The sequence below is a fragment of the Malassezia globosa genome (genome assembly GCF_000181695.2).
Source record: "Malassezia globosa CBS 7966 chromosome Unknown mgl_sf_6.1, whole genome shotgun sequence".
Lineage (NCBI taxonomy): Eukaryota > Fungi > Basidiomycota > Malasseziomycetes > Malasseziales > Malasseziaceae > Malassezia > Malassezia globosa.
In genome coordinates, this window is record NW_001849866.1 from 363,626 (window position 1) to 379,959 (window position 16,334).

At 54.0% G+C, this 16,334-nt stretch overlaps 9 protein-coding genes across 9 annotated transcripts; 7 read left to right on the forward strand and 2 right to left on the reverse strand.

Annotated features, from left to right (window-relative positions):
• Positions 1-23: 23 nt before the first annotated feature.
• Positions 24-2,361, forward strand: MGL_2638 (uncharacterized protein; the record flags this gene model as incomplete). The annotated part of the gene is made up of 4 exons (XM_001730204.1): positions 24-153; positions 188-341; positions 411-1,149; positions 1,240-2,361. 4 exons carry the CDS (start codon positions 24-26, stop codon positions 2,359-2,361), a joined length of 2,145 nt encoding a protein of 714 aa, XP_001730256.1.
• A 289-nt stretch (positions 2,362-2,650) lies between these two features.
• Positions 2,651-3,079, forward strand: MGL_2639 (uncharacterized protein; the record flags this gene model as incomplete). The annotated part of the gene is made up of 1 exon (XM_001730205.1): positions 2,651-3,079. One exon carries the CDS (start codon positions 2,651-2,653, stop codon positions 3,077-3,079), a length of 429 nt encoding a protein of 142 aa, XP_001730257.1.
• Positions 3,080-3,337: 258 nt separating this feature from the next.
• On the reverse strand, positions 3,338-5,563 carry MGL_2640 (uncharacterized protein; the record flags this gene model as incomplete). The annotated part of the gene is made up of 1 exon (XM_001730206.1): positions 3,338-5,563. One exon carries the CDS (start codon positions 5,561-5,563, stop codon positions 3,338-3,340), a length of 2,226 nt encoding a protein of 741 aa, XP_001730258.1.
• An 818-nt stretch (positions 5,564-6,381) lies between these two features.
• On the forward strand, positions 6,382-8,592 carry MGL_2641 (uncharacterized protein; the record flags this gene model as incomplete). Its single annotated transcript, XM_001730207.1, has 1 exon — positions 6,382-8,592. One exon carries the CDS (start codon positions 6,382-6,384, stop codon positions 8,590-8,592), a length of 2,211 nt encoding a protein of 736 aa, XP_001730259.1.
• A 787-nt stretch (positions 8,593-9,379) lies between these two features.
• MGL_2642 (uncharacterized protein) lies at positions 9,380-9,664 on the forward strand (the record flags this gene model as incomplete). The annotated part of the gene is made up of 1 exon (XM_001730208.1): positions 9,380-9,664. The coding sequence occupies one exon, from the start codon at positions 9,380-9,382 to the stop codon at positions 9,662-9,664; it is 285 nt and encodes a 94-aa protein (XP_001730260.1).
• A 469-nt stretch (positions 9,665-10,133) lies between these two features.
• On the forward strand, positions 10,134-10,989 carry MGL_2643 (uncharacterized protein; the record flags this gene model as incomplete). The annotated part of the gene is made up of 4 exons (XM_001730209.1): positions 10,134-10,348; positions 10,404-10,806; positions 10,877-10,926; positions 10,977-10,989. The coding sequence occupies 4 exons, from the start codon at positions 10,134-10,136 to the stop codon at positions 10,987-10,989; spliced, it is 681 nt and encodes a 226-aa protein (XP_001730261.1).
• Positions 10,990-11,358: 369 nt separating this feature from the next.
• On the reverse strand, positions 11,359-11,838 carry MGL_2644 (uncharacterized protein; the record flags this gene model as incomplete). Its single annotated transcript, XM_001730210.1, has 1 exon — positions 11,359-11,838. One exon carries the CDS (start codon positions 11,836-11,838, stop codon positions 11,359-11,361), a length of 480 nt encoding a protein of 159 aa, XP_001730262.1.
• Positions 11,839-12,631: 793 nt separating this feature from the next.
• Positions 12,632-13,516, forward strand: MGL_2645 (uncharacterized protein; the record flags this gene model as incomplete). Its single annotated transcript, XM_001730211.1, has 1 exon — positions 12,632-13,516. The coding sequence occupies one exon, from the start codon at positions 12,632-12,634 to the stop codon at positions 13,514-13,516; it is 885 nt and encodes a 294-aa protein (XP_001730263.1).
• A 709-nt stretch (positions 13,517-14,225) lies between these two features.
• On the forward strand, positions 14,226-16,046 carry MGL_2646 (uncharacterized protein; the record flags this gene model as incomplete). Its single annotated transcript, XM_001730212.1, has 1 exon — positions 14,226-16,046. One exon carries the CDS (start codon positions 14,226-14,228, stop codon positions 16,044-16,046), a length of 1,821 nt encoding a protein of 606 aa, XP_001730264.1.
• Positions 16,047-16,334: the final 288 nt, after the last annotated feature.

The window sequence follows — 16,334 nt, forward strand, 5'->3', positions numbered from 1 at the left end:
CGTAGAGCATATCTGAACGCATCATGTCTCGACCGGAGGAAGGAACGCCGGCATCACAAGATGGGCGAGATGGGTCGTCGTTAGGTCTTCCGTCGAGTAGTCCAGGCCGTCTAAGCTCACATGGAAGAAGGTTTGCATCGAGATCGCCATCTGGTACGTCATGCATCTTGGTTCGGCTCATGATCAGTGGTGTGGGATGATGCATCGCCGCTGCAGTTTCCCACGTCGTCACCGGCGGCGTCGCTGGGATCGCAACATACACCAACCCCGCGAAGACCACACGCTTCTTTGTCGTCATTCAGCGGGTCAGGCGACTATCGTGAGCCGCTCTTTTTTCCACCGTACGTCTTCTGACAGCCAAGCTGCCGATCTATCCACAAATGTGCGCGAACCTTCACTCACACGCTTAGATCCACGAGCTCAACGCCACGACACAGTCGACGTGGCGATATTCACTCATCCTCCCACAGTTTCGTGAGTTCACCATCCGTGCTGGCACGGAGGATGCATTCGCGACCACCTGCATCCAGCAGTAGTGGGCCAGCGTCGGGGGCAGGCGCAGGGCACTCATCTGAAGCAGCGAGTGAAGACCTGGTGTTTTCTCACGCGACATCGGACGACCAGCATGGGGCAGGCCATCCGCCGAATCACATGCTCAAGGTGATCTGGGGAACAAGCGTGTCGGTGGGAGAGACCATGCAGCTTTTTCAGACGTTTCTTCGTGGATTCCGACTGAAGTATCGCTGGGCGTATGCGCGTACGCATGGCCTGCCGCATGCGCGACTGCCGAACGCCGACGGGGAGCTGCTGCTATATGAAGATTATATGCGGCAGATGCGGCAGACGCATCAAACGAATTTGAACCTGCGTATCCGTGATTTGGCGGCGTTTCCACCATCGAAAAAGCTGGCGCTTCAGCTCGTACGATACCCGCAGGAGGTCGTGCCGATCATGGACACGGTGCTGAAGGACCAAATGCTGATTCTGGCGGAAGAGGATCTGCGGTCCAGCGTTTCGAGCTACGAGGTCGAGATGCTGCGTGAGCAGATGGACCTGATTGAGAGCCTGCTGTACAAGGTCCGGCCGTACGGCGGCACATCGACGAACATGCGTGATCTGAATCCGTCTGACATTGACAAGCTTACGACGGTACGTGGTCTGGTGATCCGCGTGACGCCGATCATCCCCGATATGAAAGTGGCCTTCTTCCGCTGCTTGGTGTGTCATCACACGGTGCAGGTGGAAATTGACCGTGGGCGCATCATGGAACCACAGCGATGCCCGCGAGACATGTGCAATCAGCTGGGCTCACTGTCGCTGATCCACAACCGCTGTGAGTTTGCTGATCGCCAGGTTGTTCGACTGCAAGAGACGCCTGACGTCGTGCCGGATGGGCAAACGCCGCACTCGCTGAGTCTGTGTGTGTACGATGAGCTGGTCGATGTGTGCAAGCCGGGTGACCGTGTTGAAGTGACGGGCATCTTCCGCAGTGTGCCTGTGCGTGTGAGCCCTAGACAGCGGACGCTCAAGAGCCTGTTCAAGACGTATGTCGACGTTGTGCACGTGCGACTGAACAGCACGCGACGAGTGGATCTGGATCTAACGACGCGCGATGCGATGCAGGCCCAGTCGATTGGCATCGGCGGCGATGAAGAGGGCGAGCTGTTTGATGCCCACGGCCTCCGTTCGGGCGATGCACCGTCGGCGCCGCCGCCAGCGAGCGGGCGTATGGCGCTCATGCCGAGTGAGGAGATGCAGGATCAGATCCAGCGCCTTGCAGAGCGGCCTGATGTGTACGAGATGCTGGCTCACAGCCTAGCACCTAGTATCTATGAGATGGAAGACATGAAAAAGGGTGTGCTGCTGCAGCTGTTTGGCGGGACGAACAAGTCTATCACGACAGGTGGCGGTCTCGGGGGGCCCCGGTACCGAGGCGACATCAATGTGCTGATCGTGGGAGATCCCGGCACGTCCAAGAGCCAGATGCTCCAGTACGTGCACAAGATCGCGCCGCGAGGCATGTATGTATCGGGCAAAGGATCGTCCGCTGTCGGATTGACCGCGTATGTCACGCGGGATCCCGAGACAAGGCAGCTGGTCCTGGAGAGTGGTGCGCTGGTCCTGTCGGATGGCGGTGTGTGTTGCATCGACGAGTTTGACAAGATGTCCGACGCCACACGGAGTGTGCTGCATGAGGTCATGGAGCAGCAGACAGTGTCGGTGGCGAAAGCCGGGATCATTACGACACTCAATGCACGCACTTCGGTACTGGCCGCTGCGAACCCAATTGGGTCGAAGTACGATATCCACATGCCCATCACGAAAAACATCGACTGCGCCGACGCTGCTGAGCCGCTTTGATCTTGTGTATCTCGTGCTTGACCAGATCCATGAGGCGACAGACCGGCGTTTGGCGCGCCATCTTGTCGGCATGTACTTGGAGGATGCACCCGAGACGGCCGCGACCAACGTGGTGCCAATTGAGCTGCTGACGGCGTATATTTCGTACGCTCGAGCGAATGTGGCACCCGTGCTGACGGCCGAGGCGAGCGACTTGCTGGCGAGACGGTATGTTGAGCTGCGCAAGGCTGGGGAAGATCCACGCAGCACAGAGCGCCGCATCACCGCCACGACTCGGCAGCTGGAGAGTATGATCCGCTTGTCGGAGGCGCATGCACGAATGCGTCTGTCGACGGTCGTGACGGCTGACGATGTCGACGAGGCCAATCGGCTGATCCGAGAGGCGGCCAAGTCGAGTGCAACAGATCCTACGACCGGCTTAATTGATCTTGACCTGCTGACGACAGGACGCTCCTTGCATCAAAGGCGCCTTGCTGGCGACATGAAGAATGAGTTGCTGAGCATGATACAGAAACTAGCGCACGAGAAGATGGGTCATGGCGGCAGTGGATCGACGTCGCGGCCTGTCCGGGTGACAGAACTAGTACGAGCGTTCCGTGAGCAAAGCTCTGTTACAATCGATACGAACGAGCTGCATGATGCCATTCGCTCTTTGGAGGCAGAAGGCACCCTCCAACTTGCTGGTGAGCGAGACCGACGTACGGTACGTCTTTTGTAGGTATGTGGATCGAGAGCTGCGCTGCGACGGTAGTAACAACGGTAGGATTTGTACAAGACAAGAGGAATGCGGTGCAGTGCGATGCAGTGCGATGCGGTGCGATGCGGTGCGAAACGATACATGTCTGTATTGGATCAAGGGCCGTGGATGCTATGAGATAGGGTATCTGTGCGCGCTCCATACTCGGGGATGGGGATGGAGATGGAGATGGAGATGGAGATGGAGATGGGAATGGGGGGAATTGTGCGGGTGCAAATGTCAGTCTGCCAAAGCCTTGATCGGGGTCTTGGGATGAACAGGGAGCTCCGCATGGTCGTGATGAGCGCCGTCTTGGTCATCGTGGTCCTGGTCCTGCATTTCATGGCTGTGCTTGCCTTGGAAGAGCATCGACGAGCATGCAGGTGTGAGGTGGAATGTGTCAGCAAGGGACTGACTCGTAGAAAGCGCCATCGCAACGAGGCGCTCAGCTCGATGCCGCAAGGCTTCGGCATCACAAAACACAGAGAGATCATCGAGCGAAATGATGATGGGCTCGGCATCCAGCTCGACCTTCACACCGACACGCACAGGACCTGGGATCGAGGCACACAGGCGATCGAGCGGCGAGTCGGCCTCGCCTTGATCGGCATCGGCATGAGCCTCTGCCGCGTCGCTAGCATGGGCACTGGCATCAGTCGCCCCAGTCTCATGCGTCTCACGAGCATCTGACCCATGCTCGGGCATGCCACCAAGCATTTGCTCCTTCGCTGAGTGGGTACTCGGCTCAGCATGAACATCTGTCACACGGACGCCGCCCCCAATGTCCATCATCTCGAGGTCGCCAAAATGCGCCTCTAGCAAAGCCAGGAGGGACTCGACCGTGTCGACATGGGATGCAGATGCACCACGAGCCGTGGGTGCATGAGAACATGCATGCTCATTCATGGTCATCTTCACCGTAGCTGGACAGCTGTCGATTCCAAGCAGCAGAGCCATGGCCGAGTCAGCCACCATATCATTCGACACACTAGACTCCCACTCGACCACAAGCATTCCAGGGCGAGCAAGCTTGATGTCGACGACATTCATGATGCGCATGCATCTCAATCCCTGCTCGTCTACGCCTTCGTCTAGATGGCCATACATGCCCTGCAAGTGCCAGCGAGCCAGGTCCCAGCCGACGTTCAGGGCGACTCGTTGCCGCTGCACGATCGTGCTTGTGCCGAGTCCCGTAAACTCCGTCAGGTCTTCGGGCGCTAGCACCGTATACGAAAAGTCCTTGGCGACCAACAGACCATCGATCGTGTCACTTGGCTTGGGCGCATGAGCCGCGAGTGAGCCGATCACTTTGGCCGTGCGGTCCGCACGGAACGACAGCGTCAGTGGCTCACAATTGCGCGGCATGTAGATGTGGATCTCTTCCTCGCGATCCGAGTACCGGCTTTGCAGGGCTGCACGAAGCCCACTCATGTTCTTCAACTCGCCGTGTACCAGCACGACATGCTTCGCTTTGACCTGATCGATGAAGCGCGAATTCTGCGTATAGTCGACATGGGCCGAGAACGAGATGTAGTCGACCGACATGCGACGAGGGATGCGCTGCCCGTTCAGTGCGACAATGTCGTCAGGGTCGCTCAGAATGTCGCGTGCCATGGTGCCTTCCACCGAATAACCGCTCACAATCACGCCATTGCGCTTATCAGGCGCCCAGCGCTCCAGCAGCTCACGCGATATCCCGCTCTGCATAAACCCAGGACTCGCCATCATTACACAAGGGCCCTTGTCGTCGAACTTGTCTAGGCTGCGCAGGTTGCTCACATGCTTGAACACGAACGGATTGTCTCGCCGGTGGAAACGCGCGCGAATGTGCTGGTTCATCGTATGGATATACGTCTGGTAGATCGACATGCATTTGCGCGCGAGCGAAGACGCATAGTAGATCGGAACAGAATGGAGCTCCGGGTGCGCTTCCCAGTACTCGTCGAGAAGCAGCAGCAGCTCCTGCGCGCGGCCCAGCACAAACACGGGCAACAACACACGTCCACCGCGCCGGATGATACTGTGAATCAGCGACGTGAAGCGCATCTCTTTGTCGAGCCGCGGCTCCAGACTCTGTGTTCCGTAAGTGCTTTCACAGATCAGGACATCCGGCCGCATCGGCGGCACTTCCGCCTGCACAAGATGCCGGTCCTCCTCACGGCTGTAGTCCCCCGTATACAATACACGCAGTCCTGCCATATCGATCATAAACATGCAGGCACCCAGCACATGCCCCGCATGGTACGGCGTAAACCGCAGACCGCCGCCCAGAACCACCTCCTGGTGGTAGTCCACCGCCTCGATCTGCCGCCAGGACGCCAGCATTTCTGCCTCGTCAAACAACATGCGGTCCGATCCTGCATTCGAGATACGCACAAAGTCCGACATCAGGAAGCGATAGATCGCCTTTGTCGGGTGCGTCATGTATACTTTGCCTTTGCCCTCGCAAAAGTTCGTCTTTTCCATGATGTATGTGAGTGCGGCAGCATGATCCAGGTGAAAGTGCGTGATGAGGAGCGCATCGACAGTGCTCCAGTCAAGATTATCGATAAACGGTAGTGCCGTGAGACCTGTGTAGGCTGGATGAACTGCCGCGCATGTTAGTTCAGTCGGCGTGCATGCACGCGGAACATACCTCCGGCATCACATACAATGGTAAACCCTGCCTTGGTTAGCTGAGCCCCGACTCACTCACACGCGCAATCGCGCTCCCATGCGAGTTCGCTTGCGCCTCGGCATACTCGCACCGATCCATACGCACCTTTAAATGTGAGAACACAACAACTGCGCCCCACTTCCTGCCCAGCGCCGAGCATCTCAATACTCAGCTTGTCTTCGCCCAGGGGCGATGAAGAGGACGACGAAGACGTTGCCGACGCCGACAGATTATGCACGCCGCTCGTCATACTCGCGCCAGCAGCAGTTTTCGCGATAAGGGTGGCGGAATACGGGGGTCGCACCGCAACTGAAGGCCGCGTCGACACACGCCGAATAAGGTGGGAAGAAACAATCAGAGAGTGAGAGAGAGCGTGTGGAGATAGGCGTCAGCTCGTGGAGTCGAAATTTGTCCCTATTCCCATAGTCGCGCCTCTTGCTGAACCATGGTTCCGGCATAACCCCCTCGACACTCCCTGTTGACACCTCGCGCCTGACGAACACAACGCGTGTTTCTTCTTTTCACTGCTTGGCACGCAAAAGTTGATCCTTTCCTTGACCTGTTTTTCTCATCCACTCCACACCACCGCACATTGCCGGGGGCGAGCACTTCGGTGTGTGCCAAAGATATGCCGCGTGTGGCTCACGCAGCCGACCGAGGTCAAGCGCCTGTGGTGGCAGTGCATCATCCCCTGACGTCAACTGCTACCGAACACGAGCCCTTGCTTGCCATACCTACAGCACCAAAGGAAGCGCCTCTTCCGCAACCGTCAGCGCACGTACGCCAAGCCTTTGAGCAGGTTGCCCTGCCTACATGGGTGGCCGCGTCGGACATCCGAAACGACTCACACGCTGTGAATGCATGGCTCCACGCACAGGACAGCACATGCCAGGCAATGCTCCAAGCTCTGTCACAGGCCATTCTGCACTTGCTACACGAACCGAACGGCAATGTTGAATTGACGCTGCATGAAGCAATGCACGACGAACTTGATTCCTTCCAGCATACAGACCATTCACATCCCCAGTTAGCATCCACACCCTCTTCCCCACACAAGGTGCCGTCGTCAGCCAGCACAGCTGTGCTTGAATGGGTGGTTGCCATCGCTCATGCGTGTGTATCAACAGCATCATCCACGTGCGAATCACCAACGAAAAATGGCCTAGAGCATGGATCACCATCCTCTTCGGCATCGGCATCGACATCGGCATCGACATCGACACTGCCATCTGTGTCGTCCAATTCAACTCAGCACAACACGAGTGAACCTACCTCTCCCGGACGGACTCCCGATCCGTTGGCCCTGGCCAGGGTCGTCGAGCTAGAGCCCATGACACCTCGTGCTACACGTCCTCCGCCATTCGTTCCTCGCCAACAACTTGTACCTATGCAACACTGGCAACATGATGATTCCTTGTATGTGGACCACTATGGATTTTTGTATGGCATATCAGTGCCGGAATACTGGCGCCTTGTGTGTGGTGCAAACCCGTCGCTGCCACTGGACATCGTAGAGCAAGGCACTTCTGAAGGAGCAAACCTAGCGCCACCCCCAACGCCAAACACGACGTCCGGATCAGCCTGCGTCTCTGCAGCGGCTCCTCCTCCCGACACGGACCAAGCCTCCTCCTCTTCCGCTCCTTCCACCAAGGCACCAATCAGCATGCATTCCTCTCCTGCGCAGCGCACGGCCGATGCTTCTTTCGTTGCTTCTTTCCCAGCTCTGAGCGTGCTACCTGTTGCACCGCCCTCTATCGAGACGTCCGTTGTATCAGCATTATCTGCTTTCGATGAACACAAAGTCTCCTCGGCATCACATGCATCCTTCACAGTGCCGCGCCTTGTCCGACATGTGCATGATGCATATGAAAAACAGGAGCGTATCCGAAAAGCAGAATGGGATGCTTTTTTTCTCGATAAAATGGATGAATTGGATCCACATGAGTCTGATACCGTATGGAGCCGCATCTTTGCCTCCATGCGCACCAGCACCAGCACCAGCACCACCAGCAGTAGCGAAACACGTCGGTTCCATGCTCTATGTGAGCGAGGCATACCCATGCACTACCGTCCAGCCGTATGGTCTCAGTTCGTTCAGGCCCACATGTGCGCAGAGCCGGGCATCTACCAACACTTGTATGAATCGTCGACGTACGAGCGACAAATTGCCCTGGATGTGCGTCGGACGATGCCGGCCAACTTGTACTTTGGTGGATGTGGTCCAGGCGTCCCGAAACTTCATCGCTTGCTTTCTGCCTATGCTCGATACGATGCTGGTTCTGGCTACTGCCAGGGCATGAACAATCTCGCTGCAGTTCTTTTGCTCACATACACAAACGAAGAAGACGCCTTCTGGGCATTGGTCGGTCTTATCCACACCATATTGCCACCCGCTTACTATGCGTCTGACATGCTTGTGCCACAGGCTGATCAACAAGTCCTCGTTCACCTGGTCCAATCTGGTCTCCCGAAACTCGCCTCGCACATGAAAAAGTTGGGTGTGGAGCTGCCCGCCGTTACGTATGCATGGTTCTTATCTCTTTTTACAGCATGCTTGCCTATCGAAACTCTCTTTCGTGTTTGGGATGTCCTATTTCTTGACGGGAGCTCCACGCTTTTCCGTATCGCCTATGCCATACTCGCACTCAAATCAAAATCTCTCCTTGATACCCCCACGGCAGCTTCGTTCTACCAGCATCTTCATTTGGCTGCATCACACCTGTATGATGCTGACGAACTTTTGCTCATTTGTATCAACCTGCGTGACAAGATTCGTGCAAATGACATTGCTGCTCGTCGTGCCAAAGAATTGCGCAAACTTGTCGCAGCCCGTTCATGAGCGGCCTCTTGTCCACCGTGTGAGTGAGCACTGAATGTGGTGGATGTACCTCTAGAAATCTACGTGTCGAAACTTGCGCGTGCCGCCGCCATGGCATCTCAAAAGCCTCACAGCTTCTAATAAAGTATCATGTAAATTAACTTCAACATGTCCCCCATCCCCCCTTCTCCAACGTAGTGTCCACAGCCACGCGATAAATCATCCACAGCTCCATGGCGTCACGGGCATAGTAGCTTTGTCGTTGACCATGAGGGGCGTGGAGTGGGGAGGTGGGTGGAAGTCGCAGTTGTTATCACGTGATTATCCAACGCTCCCTCGTTCCCAAGTGCCTATGCTGTACGTCGTCCAACGACAACAAGATCCTGAGCGCCTGCCCAAATGTCACTCACGCCAAGGACGTTGGTCGCCAACATGTCGCCGCTGCTTTTGGGGTCCTTTCGTGCCATGAGTGGACGCACCGTAGGTGCAAGCATGAATCTCACATATGCGTGCCGTGTGAATGGATTGGCAGCGCGGCTCGCCCACACTGAGGCACATTCAGACACAGCTACACCTGATGCCATCCAAGGTACGCCACATATCACCGTACTGGAATCTGACACGATAAGATGCGCCATCAGCGGCTCCAGCAGGAACCGTTTTCACAGGTTTGTCGATCTATAAAGACAAGCCAGACCCTGTCGCCAAGCCTGATCATGAGTACCCCGACTGGCTCTGGGAGCTACTTGATGATCCAGCAATCAAGCCAAAAAAGGCATTGGTCGTCGGAGACGTTGATACCACAGGCATGTCCAAGGGTGAAGCGCGTGCTGCATTGAAGCGTGGTGCCAAAATGGCCCGCGCCGCTGCTCGCCAACAAGCTGCCGCTGAGGCAAAAGAAAAGGCTCGTCTAGAGCGCATGACAGATTCCCAACGCGCCGCTGCGACGGCCGAGGCTGATGCGAAGGCCCGCGAAGATGCGAAGCCCAAGTCCTTGGCAGAAGCGGAGGAAAAAGAGCTTGCTCAGCGCCGCGCACTTCGCAAACAACGACGAGATTCTATCAAGTCCAGCAACTTTGTGCGCGCTGCATGATCGCGTCATCATAAAAAAAACGTACTTATTTCAACAGTACGGACGTACTAGCCACAGCCCCCTCGAGTCATATAGAAACGAGTCCAATATACTATACCAAGAGCTATGTGACATGTACGAACAACCAGTCATATGAACGTAAAAAGAGTCCCTCGAAAATCCGGTAGACGAGCCGAAGGGGCTGGCGGGTGTCTTGGGACGGTGATACACGCGTTGCTTCGAGTCTCTCTTATGTGTCAGTGTCTGTGGGGCGAGAGCATGTCAAGTTCTCAGTGCTCCAGATTAAGGCGGCGGCCGACTCTCGGACATGGGACAGTGCACTTTGTTCGGTGGAGGTGACGTTGAAACGTGCGCCGTCAAGTTGGCCTACTAGGCACATCAACGCCCCCGTCACCCCGACCGGGCCCCTCAGATCGCACCGACCACAACTTAGGCACAAAATCGTATCTGCGCTCGTTCTACGTTCGCCATGTCACACGCCATGAACGATGATGAAGTCATTACCGAGCTGAAAAAGATGGTGGCGTTTATTCGCCAGGAGGCTGTTGAGAAAGCACGTGAAATCCAGGTCAAGGCAGATGAAGAATTTGCCATTGAAAAGGCCAAGATTGTGCGCCAGGAAGGCATGAATCTGGACTCGCAGTATGAAAAGAAGATGAAACAGGTCGAAGTATCGCAAAGAATGTGAGTACGAGGCGATAAGAGCGTGCTCTCCTATCTCTAGTTGCTAACAGGTCAGTACCAAGTCGAATCAGAGCAATAAGGCCAGGCTGCAGGTGCTCAAGTCCCGAGAAGAACACCTCCAAAACTTGTTCACAAGCGCACAGGACCAGCTCACGAAGCTGAGTAGCAATGAAAAGACATACAAGAAACTCCTCTGCAAGCTCCTGGTTGAGGGTCTATTGATTTTACATGAAAATGCCGTCGAAGTCGAAGCTCGCTCAGGCGATGTGCAGACGATCCAAGGTCTTCTTGACGATGCCATCAAGCAATACAAGGATACAACTGGTCGTGACACTCGTGTCCACGTCAGTGATGGCCTCTCCAAGGACTGTGCCGGTGGCTTTGTCATGACGGCAAAGAACGGCAAGATTCGTCTAGACAACACGCTTGAGCAACGGCTGAAACTTCTGGAGGAACAGGTACGTATTGAGATTCATACTTTTTTTTTCTTTCTTGTGTATATCTTTGTGCGCACAGCTAATTTGGCAGATGTTACCGGAAATCCGATTTGCCTTGTTTGGTCCAAACAAGCATCGCAAGTACGTGTGAGATGCCATTTCCTATGCTTGTGTACTTACTCTTGCCTTAGATTTTTCACGTAGCGCAACATGTCGTCTGAGCTCTGTATTCCATTCACTATGATAGAGAGGAAGCTAGCATAACGTCATTTTCAACAATACATAAGCAACGTGGCAATGCTCTGGAAGCAGGCCCTCAAGTATCTTGGCCCATTCTCTTCTACATCTCCCACTTTCGCTTCCACTCACACTTGCACTCTCACTTTCCTTCTTTCTCTCTCTCTCTCTCTCTCTCTCTCTCTCTCTCTCCTACAGCCCCCCCCCCCCCACGTATCCAGTCTATGCTCTAATGCGGGCGCTCACCGCGAGGCTGCGACCATTGGCAGCTGAGAATGAGGTTGCTGTATGGGTATCCGTCGAGCTTCTGTCGCGCCTGGTCTGCAGACGCGCAGGTCACTCAAAGTTGACATACGCAAAGCCCTTGCACAGACCAGTTTCACGATCACGTCCCACAAAGATCCGTGTCACACGGCCATACCGACGGAATAGATCACGCAGATCCTCTTCTTCAACATCTTCGCTCAAGTTCGTCACACGGAGTGTAGCAGACTCATCGCGCTGGGTTGGACCACCCATGCCATGCGATGGCATGGCACCAGAGCGCAAACTGGGCGGCTTGTACTTGCCGGGCGCATTCGCAACGGCAGCTCCTAGCGCAGCTGATACAGGATTCATCTTGCCTGCCGCTGCAGCTCCCTCGCTCGTGAGGGAAACGCCGGCAGCAGCCGCAGCGGCGACTGTGTCGCTGTCTGGCACGTCGCCACCAGCGCCGGGAATAGCTTCAAGTGTGTCTCGATAAGGACAGCGCGCAGTGTAGTGGTCTCCCTTACAAAGACGGCACTGCACACGTTTATTCGCAAGCTTCTCACGCATAGCCTCCGTTGGATCCGGCTCAGGCTCCTTCGAGGCGCCAGCCACCAGCTTCACTTGGACATTTGCACCAATCGATGTCGTTCCAGAGTTGGGACCCGGCTGTGAGTTCTTCTCCAGTCCAAACTTGGGCCATGTTTTTCGCTCCGCGACGTTATGATTCACCTTGGTGTTGATGAGTGTACGCTTGATACGGCGGGTCACTTTCACTTGTTTTCCATCCGCATTGCGTCGGTACTCTACAATCACATGCACGCCATTTCCCTCATCATGCTGCTCAATACGAGGTGCTCCGTTCACTGCTCGTTTGTTAGCCAACCGGATCCATTACAGAACTGATCCGCCTCCCCCAAGGCGCACATTCGTCATCGCTAATTCCAGCGATGTTCACACACATACCGCTAGTATCTCCATCGTCGTCTGCCCAATTCACCTTGTTCACACTCTCAGACGGAAGTCTGCACGTTAGTTCTGCCCTGACATTTCTCGTACACATACGTCGTTGCAGCAGACATAATGTGGCTCAAAACCAGCCTCGATGAATGCCGTAAAAAGACGACGTGAAATCTTCCTCCTCGCATAACTCCCATGTACGTAAGCATAAGGTCGACCTGCGAGTGCGAGGGAAGCCAGCCTGTCGGTCATCGCGCTCAAGAGTCCACCCAAAAACATGGGCCTACTAGGAACCAAGGATTGCACAACAAGCAAATGGATTTTCTGTTCCTCCGCTCACATCGTCGTCTCTGACATACAATCCTAGCTTCTCAAGGCGTGTTGGGTCAGCCACTTGCTCAGAATGTGGCGCTCAGGACATCGTATTTTGCAAAGCAAGTTTAGTCCTGCAAGGATTGTCGGATGTGTACGCGTTTCCCAGAATGCGCGACCTTTGCAACATAAGACGCCATGGCTTCTTAGCAACAACGCTAGATCCTTCAGTTCTTTCTTGTCGCAACAGTGGGCCGCCGCGAATGTTCGTGAGCAACCCGGCGCAATAGAAAAAAGCCAGATACCTCCCGTTGTGCCAGGTGGCGCATTCAACTCGCATATACAACCCTCCGATATGCTTTCGTTTGTTAACAGTGCCAGTTTTTGTTCTTACCAGTCAAAGTCGAATCCTTCCAAAGCGCTTCTTGGATCTGAAGAGACACTTGTATCTCATGCGCTGACGCATGAGAGCTGGATGCATGGAATGCAAGGTCATAACCGTCGGCTTGCCTTTATTGGTCGACGTGCCCTCAAGACGTATCTCTCTCTCTTTTTCTTCGATATCCTCGAGCATGCGAGGCGCACTAACTCATCTGTCTCAGATGTTGAATATCTTCAGAATCTCCTTTCGTCTCAACAACATGTAGATGATATCGCGTCTACACACCACCTTGGGATCGTGTCGGCCGCGAACTTGTGTCTTGAAAAGGTTATGCGTTGGCATTCCACTGTGCGTATGGACCCTGTCTCTGGTCCACAAGAGAGCGGCCTTTTCAAAGTGCGTGGCTCTTGTGTTGAGGGTTTGATCGGCGCTATCTACCACTATAAAGGTGCGCAAGTCGCGCAGCAGTTTTTCCTCTCTCGGATCTTGTTGCCTTTAACAGAAGCATACATGCCGAAAGCGCCACCTCTCGTGCGCGAAAGAGCTGCCCTTGCCAGCCGGGAGGCGTCAGATGCTCTCGCACAGTCACCATAGCAAGAAAAAAGATTTGCGTAAGTTGACACATGCACAGCGCAAACCCGCAAAATCTATAAAAAGTGCAATTGCACATGTAGCTTAAACGTAGGTGCAACGAGAATAGGTGATGACGTCAAGCGTTTTGGACACGACACGCGAGAGGTATCGTTCAGTGAACTGTATGTGAGAAGGAAATAAGCGGTTGTGGTGGAGGAGTAGCGGCCAAAAAGGGACACATTATACGCGAAAGCTGCGGCATTCCAGGCCGGTTGGGAAAAATTATATAAAGCAGACAATGGGCCTACAATTGAACCTCATACTTGTACGTACCTGCAAAGCGCACTACTTGGTTGCTAACCTGACTTAGACCTTGACGTTCCGTAGCACGCTCAAGCATGTGATGCGGGAGGGGGGGAGTCTCTCATTGCACGGCGACCCATTGTCCATACATGAGCATTCCCCCCTCGCTGCTACCTCTTCAGGTGGCAGTACGTTCAAATCTTTAGATCGGGCAAGCTAGCCCTCCGGGGCAGGGCTTGCCTTCTTATCTTTTTAGCTCCCATTGATTACGTAATCACATCGAATGATTGGTTATGAAATATTAACGGCTACGTCCGGCTATGAGTGACACGCACGGCCCAATGGTAATTGACATGTACCATCTTGTTGGGTCCCCCAATCCGAGCAGCACAGAACCAGTCCCCACCGATATCCGGGGTTGCATGTAATGACAGATATGAGCAGGCAGCAGCCGAGTCAACACCCTAAGAAGTCTCAACAAGTCATGCCTGGTGCTCTTACGACACTGGAACCTGTTGCTTGTCCGGACGATGAAGACAGCAGTGAGGAGTTTGAGTTGCCGTCCAACTCGAGTACTCCCAACTTGTCGGAAGCCATGGAGAACATCAAGCGTTCAATGAGTTTCACTACGTTTCAGCAAATATCTTCGAAGCCACCGGGAGAAGTGCGTCGTCAGATTCAAAAAAAGCTGTGGCGGCCTCATGACGATGAAACCAAAATTCCTAATGACTGGGAGCGCTTGATGGTCCATGTCATTCGCGCTGCAAGCCGTGCATTTACGCTTGCATATGGTATTCGAAGCTCTTTGGAGTTTTTGTTTGTGTTCATCAAGGTGCTTCGTTCGCGCAAGCCCATCAAGAAGAGTGATCTCAAGGCCGCCTTTGTCGGGGAACGGACAGTGCGATTTGCCCTCACGTTCGGCGCTTGGGCTGCCATATACAAGTTTACAAACAATGCTTTGCGTCTTTTAACAACCCCGACGCGTAGTGCTCGTCCATTGGGTGCACGTCGCTCACGGTCTGTCCCTGAGGGCTCAATGAAAGTCGATGACAATGGCGAACTGACACTTATGACAAAAGAGAAATCGAACGTTCAAAAGAAGAAGGCGGTATGGAAGCATATCTCTGCTTATGACCCCCGCGCCCGTAAGTGGCATGCATACCTTGCTGGAGCTGTATCGTCGTTGGCACTACTTATAGAAAGCCGCGAATTCACGCGTTCTTTTGGTCTTCAGGTTTTCGTGCGTGGTATGGAAGGCGTGTGTCAATTGGCGAGCCGGGCGGGTTACATTAACATTCCCTATGCGTCAATTCTTATTTTTGGTCTGGCCAATGTACAGATTATGATTGCATGGCTCGGCTCACCTCATCTTCTCGAGCGCTCGTATAAAAACTGGATTGACAAGGCTTCTAGTGTACCAAAACCAGCTTTGGAGCTTTATCGACAGTCAGTGAATGGAGGAATGAGCCCTTGGGACATGGTGACTCTATTCGGCGGAGTGGTTCCCGAGCCCGTTAGCACGAATCCAGTCAAGTTCGCAGACCTCCCACCCAACAAATATGCTTTATACGGAGTGTCGGGCGACGTGCTGGCAAAAGTGCATCGATGGATTGAGCACGGAAATCCGCCACGTTATGCAACATGCGCTATCCAGCATCCCCAAACGACAAATCACTTGTTTGCATCCGTGCGCAATTTTGTTGCAACATGGAAATTTGTCATGCCAGTGTATCTAACTCTTTATGTTGTTCCTACAGTCTTTTTGCGACCAAAGGCTCTCAGGAAAGCACCAGCAGAAACAATCATGCGCAGTTTGCTCGGCGCATCCCGCTCATCGTCTTTCTTAGCCGTGTATGTGTTCATTGTCAAGTCCATGTTCTGCCTTGTGCACGTGTTGGCGGATGGAATCTCATACAGCCGGCTTAATGACATTCCTTTCATGCGCCGTGTGTCGGAGCTGCTTATTGACAACCGCATGAAGGGGTTGGGTGGCTTTCTGTCATGTCTCTCGCTCTTCATTGAAGATCGCCGCCGCCGGAAGGAGCTAACACTCTATGTGCTTCCCAAAGCTCTCGAGTCATTTTGGGCAACTGGCCGCATTGTTGGTTATATTCCTCACGTTCCATTAGGAGAGTATATTATGGCGGCGACAGGCTTGTCCATGCTAATGGGTTCTTATGCTCAGAATCCAGACAACCTATCCAAGCTGGTATCGTTGATTATCTATCAATTCATCGGTCGCAATTAACTCCTGTCCTTTAGCCTTTTCCGCTGTGTTGACCATCGCAAAACTAGGCACCACGTCAATAACTCATTATACAACGTAAAGACCCCGTCACCATTTCATGTAGAAGAGTTAGTAGTCTTCAAAAGAAGCGGAGTACAAGTTGTGCCCTAGGCTAGTGGACAGATTTGACGAAATCCAGTGACAAATGGTATGTATGAAAAACCGAAAGCTCTTTACAGCGGTATTTTATAGGTATGGAAGCGTATGTGTGAATGCTCTCTCTGCTGTCATAGTTGCTGAATGTGAAGC